Below are 8343 nucleotides of genomic sequence, written 5' to 3'. Positions count from 1 at the left end.
CTTTCTTTCTTTCTTTCTTTCTTCCTTTCCTTCCTTCCTTCTTTCTTTTCTTTCTTCTTCCCCCCTCCCCCTCTTTCTCTCTTTCAACTTTCTCTCATCTCCCATACCCATCATTTGTGAAGTCTTGTTTCTATCTTTATATCTCTTGAATATCTTGCCTTTTTTCTACCCACTTATGATTAAAATTTTCTTAGAGACTGTATATTATTTTATAATTATTTATTAGCAAAAGTTGAAGGGAGAGAGAAAGACAGAGACAGAGACAGAGACAGAGAGACAGAGAGACAGACAGAGAGAGAGAGAGAGACAGAGAGAGACAGAGACAGAGACAGAGACAGAGACAGAGACAGAGAGGCAGAAACAGAGACAGAAAGAAAGAGAGATAGAGACAGAGAGACAGAGAATCCCAGGACCTCTTTGGGACCTAGCTTAGGCATTTGAAAGGAAGCTAAATAATCTAGTGACATTTCGGAAGGGAACTAAGGAGAGGGGCTAATTTTTTGTTTTTTGGGAATCCCCTAACTCCTAACATAAGATCTTGCTACAGATGTGTTAAAGGAGGAAGAGATAAAAGAAGGAAATTCTAGTGTCCACAAATGGAAAGGGACAAATATTTCTTCTCAGAGGAACTTGGAAATTCAGGAAGCAAATCTTTCCCTTATTCTTCCTTTTTCTCTCTCTCTCTCAAAAGACTAGTAATAATGAGTTGAGGCAACTGTGCCTCAGTTTCCTCATTTGTAAAATGAGCTGGAAAAGAAAATGGCAAACCACTTCTCTATCTTTACCAAGAATGGAGTCAGAAAGTTGGGCATGACTTAATAACAACAAAAATAACACACATGCACACACACACACACACTCTCTCTCAAGGTTGTGCTTCAGCTAGTTCTAATGGCTAATCCAATAGTTAAATTTTCATCATGAGCATTTATGCCACAGAAATCTGTAATGATTAGGGTTTAATTTATTGTTTTATTTATTTACATATTAAATAAACTATTGATAATACAGATAAAACTTTAAAATGTGTGTGAATGCATTTTTTTCCAGAGAGCCCAACTGTTAAACATTTTCCAGCACACCCCTGTATTGATCAATAAACACTGAGCCAAGCAGGAATGCAGTAAAAGGCTAAGGGAATGAAGTCAGCACCACATTGGAGGACTGGTGACTGGAGGCTAATAATAGTAATAAATAATAATAATTGTTGTTCTTATTTGGCTGAGCAATGAAGAAGAGCTAAGCTAGCAGAATGGTAGGGTATAGTATGTTTATTTCTTAATTTTTACATAGATGATTTGGACATGTTTTTAGGTAATAAGAAAGGAATCAGTAGAGATAGAAAACTAGAGTGTGAGAGGGAATGATAATGAAGGCCATTTGCTGTATGAGATTGAAGCTTTTATGTATATGTACATATGTAGCTTTTTTAAATTAAATTTTATTTTGTTCAATCAAAAATTGTCATTCAGTTGTGTCCAACTCTTTGTGACCCCTTTGGCGTTTTCTTAGCAAAAATACTGGAGTAGTTTATTATTTCCTTTTCCAGCTTATTTTAAAGACGAGGAAATTGATGCAAATAGGGTTAAATTACTCACCTAGAGTCACACAGCTAGTAAGTGTCTGAGTCCAACTTTGAATTCAGGAAGTCTTGACTTCAGGCATGGCACTCTTTTCATTGCACCAGCTAACAACTCTGACAATAGCTGGCATTTATATAGCAATTTTAGGTTTGCAAAATACTTTACATTCATTATTTCATTTGAGCCTCACAATACATGCTGCAAAATAACACCTAGTAAATCATGTATATGCTCCACTGTTGTTTTAAACAAAGGCAAGAACTTAGTTTGGGGACCTCTCAGGACTTGACTAATCTTCCCCAGATTCCACTTGCTGTATACATTTCTTATTCCCAGAAACTCTTATGAGGAGTGAACAAAAAAGGAAATGGAATTGGCATTTTGTTATAAGGCCCTCCATGGAGCTTAAGTCAGCAGAGTTTGTAACATCCCACTGGGCTACCTGCAGAATGTGGCTGCCTTTTCAGGGTCATTGGAACTAGAACTTGAGGCTGCTGCTATCCACCTGATTTTATGTATCTTTCAACAAATCTCTCTCTCGGTAACAAGTCTTTCTTGTGTCCTCATTTCCTACATCATAGAGTTAGTTGATATGTTTTATAGATAGCTTTCTGACTTGGAAGGAAAGAAAGTAGCATTTATTAAATACCTACTATGTGCTAGGCAACTGAGTGCTGTACAAATATTATCTCATTCAATCCTCACAATAGCCCTGGTGTGTATATACTATTCATATCCTAATTTTGTAATTGAGAAAACTGAGGCAGACAGAAATTAAGTGACCTACCCAGGGTCACATAGCTAGTAAACATCAGAGGTCAAATATGAACTTATCTTCCGGTGTCCCAGACTAGCTCTCTATCCACTACACAACTTAGCTGAGATGGGTTTTTCTTATAATATATTAATTATGCCATTGTAAATTAGTGTCCATCATTACTACATTATCCTTTTGTATGATTAGAGTTGAAGGAGGATGTTACCATTAACTCCAAGAAATTCTTTATGAATCCTTTTTTAAGTTCATCTTACTTGAAATCTTCGGGGTGGATGCTTCTTAATAATACTTGTTTCTCCCTTTTCCACCGAAATATCAAAAGACGTGGGCCTGGGGATGTTAAGATCTGAAGAGAAATAAGAAAATGTCATTCGTTACATGTATTTTCATGTCAGTTCATGTGGATCATTGATAGTTTGACTCTCAGTGGATAGAGTATTGGACCTAGATTTGGGAAGGTCTGGGTTCAAATTTAACCTCAGATGTTTACTAGTTGAATGATCCTAAACAAGTCATTTAACCATCATCTGCCTCAATCTTCTCACTTGTAAAATGAAAGCACTAATAGCACTTATTTCTCAAGGTCATGGCAATCAAGTGAGATATTTATAAAACATTTTGCAAAATTTAAAATGCTATGTAAATGCTAGCTAACAAATTATCACATCTTTCCAAATACATTTTTAAAAATTTCTAATCTAGAGATAGAATACTATGATAAAAACAAAGTAAAAAAAATAGCCATGCTGTGAACCCATTATGGGCCACAGTAATAAAATATTAGACTCAGTAGAGGGATAATTTCTTAATGGCAAGGTCTGAAAATTCTTTGATGTAATCTTAAGCAAGATGTCTTGCACATTCTTTTTCTAAACTATGTTTGTTATTTCATTGGAAAAACAGAAAGAAGGAAACAAGCATTTATTAAGTGTCTACTATGTGCCACTTTACAAATATTATCTCATTTGATCCTCATAACAACTCTGGTTTTGTTATTATTGTTATTGTTCCATCATTTCTTTGTGTCCAATGCTTTGTGACCCCATTTGAAGTCATCTTAGCAAAAGATAGTAGTATAGTTTTCCATTGCCTTCTCCAAATCATTTTACAGATGAGGAAACTGTGGCAAACAGGATTAAGTGATTTGCCCAGGGTCACATAACTAGTTAGTGCCTGAGGCTGGATTTGAACTCGGGTTTTCCTGCCTTGGGGGGGGGGATAGGCACTTTGTCCACTGTGCCACATAGATGTCCCACAACTAATGGGAACTTAGCTATAATATTTATATTATATTTTAAAGAATATTTCATTTGAATTATGTTTACATCATATAATCTACATACACATTATAAAACACAAAATAGAAATTTTAAAAAGAATGAGATAAAAATGAAATAATTGATCATGGAGCCAGTAGAGAATAATTGGAATTTATTGAGAAGAGGAATCACAGGGTCATACCTGCATTATGTGAGCTGACTGAAGGATGAATTGGGGAGGGGATTCTTGAGGCAGAGAAATAAATTAGGAAGCTATTGTTAGAGTCTAGGCAAAAGAAAATGAGGGTATGAATGAAGGTGATGACTATATGAGTGGAAAAAAACGAAACAGGTTCAAGATATGTTATTGTTCAGTCATTTCAGTTGTATCCACATCTTTCTGTCTCCATTTTGGGTTTTTGTCAGCAAAGATACTGGAGTGGTTTGCCATGACCTTCTCCAGCTCATTTTATAAATGAGGAAAATAAGGTAAACCGGGTTAAGCAACTTGCCCCGGTCACATAGCTAATAAGTGTCTGAAGCTGGATTTGAACTCATGAAGATGAATCTTCCTGATTCCAAGTCCAGTACTCTATTCACTCTGCTACCTAACTTGATTCAAGAAATATTGAACTTTAAAAGAAAAAGATATATGAATATGTAAAAAAGAAAAAGATATAAAAGAAAAGATTTGACAACTAATTGGCAAATCAAAGATGCCAACAGTGAAGTTGTGATACTGAGAGACTGAAAGAACCAACATTGGTAGCAAGGTTTGGAAGAGGGCTGGGTTTAGGGGGTAAAGATAATATAATATCTCCAATGTCACAATGCATCCAAACCATTTATCTTATACAACTCTCTGTCTTCTCCCCAAAATGAAAATGAGGGGAAAGGGGCCAACTGATGCCATTGGAAACCACTCTCCTAATGCCTACCACTGCTGCAAAGTGATCTGGGGAGAAAGATGATGGTTCTGGGGGCAGGAGATTGGTACTATTTCAATTTGGGCTGTGGGTCTCTGGGTCAGGATTAAGTTTCTAAGTGCTGGGGGAACTTGGTGCTTGACTCAGAGCAGTGCATACAGCCAAGAAAGCAGAATGAAAGAATGTTGATAGATATGGATGTGTTACTGTGTTGGAGACAAGCCCAAATCAATCAATTATTATGTGACCCATTTTCCCACCCTCCAACTGGTTGATCATACACCTCCTTGGGATGAGGTCATAAAGCTCTTAAGGTCCAGTCACAGCCCCAACTGTGGAGACCACAAATATTTATTAAGTGCTTACTATATATGTCACCATACTAGGCACTGGAACTATAAAGATGTTGCTTTCCAAAATCAGAGATCAGAACAAAGTGTATCTTTTGAGGAGTAAAACCTCAGCAATAACTTAATATATTCTATCATACATCCATTGAATAAATTCCATAAGAGGAAATGAATGAGTAACAGAAATATTCTATTTAACAAACTTTATCTCTAATAAACTCTATCACCAATGAAAGGAATTAATTTCCCTTTTCCCTAGGTTTTCCTCTGGTTATAGTATAATCAGTCTGGCTGAACAGATAGGAAATTCTATGAGCAAACTTGGCACCTCAATACATCATTTCCTGGTCTTATTTTTAAAGGTGGTCTAAAGGATTATAATATGAGAAAACTTAAACAAAAGTTCATTTATTTGGAGGACCTGGGGTCAAAAATGGCACTCCCTATCTGTGTCACCCAGGGCAAGTCATTTAACCCTGATTGCCTAGCCCTAGCTAAAGTTTCTGCCTTCGAATTGTTACTAAGAGAGAAGGTAAGAGTTGTTTTTTGTTTGTTTGTTTTTTAAGTGCATTTCCTGGCTTTTTAATAGACCTCTGATTTTGAAATACCTTATCCACAATCTCCCTCAGTCTTGCTTTGCATTTCAATGGAAATTCCAAGAATTTTTTTGTTATTGTTCCTTTTCTTTGATATCAGATCTATAGTTTCACTGGCATAAGGTATTGCAGGTAGGGAAAATTCTTCTGCAATTGTGAATCTATAATTATTCTGCACTAGTTGTCTGGGAACTGAGAAACTGCCTTGCCCATGGGTCACACAACCAGTAATTACCAGTGCTTTTCCTTATGATGAGAGATTTAATACAGTAAAGGCTTATTTGTCTCTATAATTTTAAATTACGCAGGTTTCTCAGGTTTAGTTTATTTAGTAATACCATTGCATTAAACAGTACAAAATAATCATAATTATGATGATGACCATCTATTTAACATTTATAGGAAATATTAAGGTTTTCAAAGGACTTTACATCTATTACACATTGTGTTATCACCTTCAATCATCACAAGGACCCTGTGAAGTAGAGGTTATTCTTCTCTCTGTTTTATGGATAAAACTAAGAAAGACCGAATGATTTGCCTTGGGGCCACATATCTAATGCATCTATGAGGAATGATTTGACTCCTTCCTAACTCCAAAGCCTGCATCTATTCATATTTCACATAACAACAGATGCTTTATGTGGAACTCAGTAATTATAATATTTTTAGTGAAAGATTCCCAGATGCCAGTTAGATCTCAAATATTATTATTAATTTCTCATTTCTGAATTGGGCTTTAAGCCAGTGGCACCCATTATCTATCTCAGTTTGTCTTTCCAATACCTAGGCGAGGCATTAAGGGCATGTTAATACCTTCATTTTACAGATGAGCAACCTGAGATGTGTAGAGATTTAGTGGCTTGCCTATGGTCACAGAATTAGTTAGTGTTTTAGCTATGCTTGGAACTCAACTCTCCTGAGTAATAGTTAATGAAGTTTCCATCACTATATGCTACTTATTCCGTTATTTTCATTCTATATTATTATATCTTACTAATAACTTATTATTATTCACATTTAAACACAGAAGAACATTTTAGAGCCTTGCCTGATAAAGCATGCCCACCCGTCCTCATTAATTGCAATAATTTCCTTGGGACAAACAAAAACTTCAATTTCTAGAGATGGAATTGAGGCATAAATGACATCTTTGTTGGTGAAAATTGAAAGAGAAAATCCCATTCAATGATTAGGAAATTGAAAGATACATCAAGTACACACAAGCACAAAAGAGAAATTAAGCCAGTCTATTGCAAGAACAGAGTAGTACCATAGGCCAGCTAGGTGTTACAATGGATAGAATGCGAAGCTTGAAATAACATCTTCTTAAGTTCAAATCTGGCCTCAGACACTAACTAGCTGTGTGACCCTGGGCAAGTTTCTTAACTCTGTTTGCCTTAGTTCCTTACCTGAAAAATGAACTGGAGAAGAAAAATGGCAAAGCACTCCAATATCTTTCCCAAGGAAACTCCAAAGAGAGGTCATTTAGAGTCAAATATGACTGAAATGACTGAACACCAATAAGTAGCATTATGCATGTTAATTATGTAATAATTCTTTCTAGTTAAATAACTCCACTAAAGACATTCATTTCTCTTATAAACCTTGAATGGAAAACAAAAACTGAAAGGCCACTAAAGGAAATACTTGCTTTTAATGTATTTTGAAAATAACCAACTATAACCTTTTCCTCAAAATGTAATTTATATTTTAAGTGCTCTGTCAGAAAACAAAGGAGAAAAGTTACTTAGGATGTCCCAAGATAATTTATAGTCACTTTAGGGTTAATTACTATAATCAGAGTTGAGGAATTTCTCTTCTTAACCTGAAGATGTATAGCAAGAAAAATATTAAGAAAAGAAAGAAATGTCCCAGTCACTCATTTGATTTCCCCTGGAATTATTAGTAGTTTGCAATTTCTCAAAACATTTTAACTCTATTACATGGGCAATATAAGATATTATAAAAATTATTTTTTCTTAGGCCCTGACAGATGATTATTGCTGAATTTTATATGTATCCACAGTGCTAATAGCGTAATATGTTCTGTGTATAAAAACTTAAGAAAGAGTAAAATTAAATTTATCAAAATGATTTCACCTCACTCTTCATTCAGAACTGCAAGAATCTTTCTTGCATCTCTTTCCAAAAAACTCCTTTACTCCCCTGGACATAAATTGGCAAACTTTATCTTTCATTACATTATAATTTTTTTCCCAATTGTATTCAGAAAATTCCAGTTCTATGTAAAAACAACCAAATTAGTTTATTAATAGTCTTTCTTTACCTGGAATAATAGCCATGCTATTTTTATTTTTACCTGAAGAGTATCTTCCATTCTCAGTCTCCCGGAGTGGAGGCAGCTGCTTCGGTGATTTCTTCTGCCCGTGTAGTCTTGCAAATGAATATAAATTTCGTTTCTCTAGATTGTCAATGAATGCCACCTCTATGTGGTTGACTGGGGAAGACACTGGGCATTTATCTTGTATAGGGACCACCTTGGTCACCCTAGGGTAAGCCTTAGAATGTTTTGACCCCATTTTACTTTTAAAACATTAATAAAATATGTGTGTATGAAAATGAGGAGAATCTTGGACTTTTGACTTGCCCTGTTATCAAGGTACTTTCTTTCCAGTTGCTTTTAAAGTAGTATTTTAGTTCAAGACATCTTTCTAGTTCTGCCTCATTACACACAACCCCATTGGGCCACTTCCTGGAAGGCTGGTTTCTATGGTTACTCCCCTACTAACTCCTCCCTAGTCATTCCTGAATCAGAACCTTGTTAAACATTGATTTGATTGGGCTTTCCTCTGGAAGGATTAGTATAAGGAACACAAACCTCTATTAA

At 35.4% G+C, this 8343-nt stretch overlaps 1 protein-coding gene across 7 annotated transcripts in view; it reads right to left on the bottom strand.

The window, feature by feature from the left end:
• Positions 1-8107, bottom strand: part of CCDC198 (coiled-coil domain containing 198) — a 50875-nt gene extending 42768 nt beyond the window's left edge. For 5 of the 7 annotated variants that reach the window (XM_044662038.1, XM_044662040.1, XM_044662039.1 and 2 more), the window contains exons 1-2: positions 7783-8107; positions 2616-2707 (exon numbers count right to left, since the gene is read on the bottom strand). In XM_044662038.1, coding sequence (XP_044517973.1) covers positions 2616-2707; positions 7783-8035 — 345 coding nt within the window. In that variant the 5' untranslated portion in view covers positions 8036-8107. The remainder of the gene's footprint in view (positions 1-2615; positions 2708-7782) is intronic. The other 2 variants (XM_044662041.1, XM_044662042.1) reach the window with 1 other exon arrangement.
• Between the last annotated feature and the right edge of the window lie 236 nt (positions 8108-8343).

Source organism: Gracilinanus agilis, chromosome 2 (genome assembly GCF_016433145.1).
Source record: "Gracilinanus agilis isolate LMUSP501 chromosome 2, AgileGrace, whole genome shotgun sequence".
NCBI classification, from domain to species: Eukaryota; Metazoa; Chordata; class Mammalia; order Didelphimorphia; family Didelphidae; genus Gracilinanus; species Gracilinanus agilis.
This window is presented reverse-complemented; position numbering and strand designations above follow the sequence as displayed.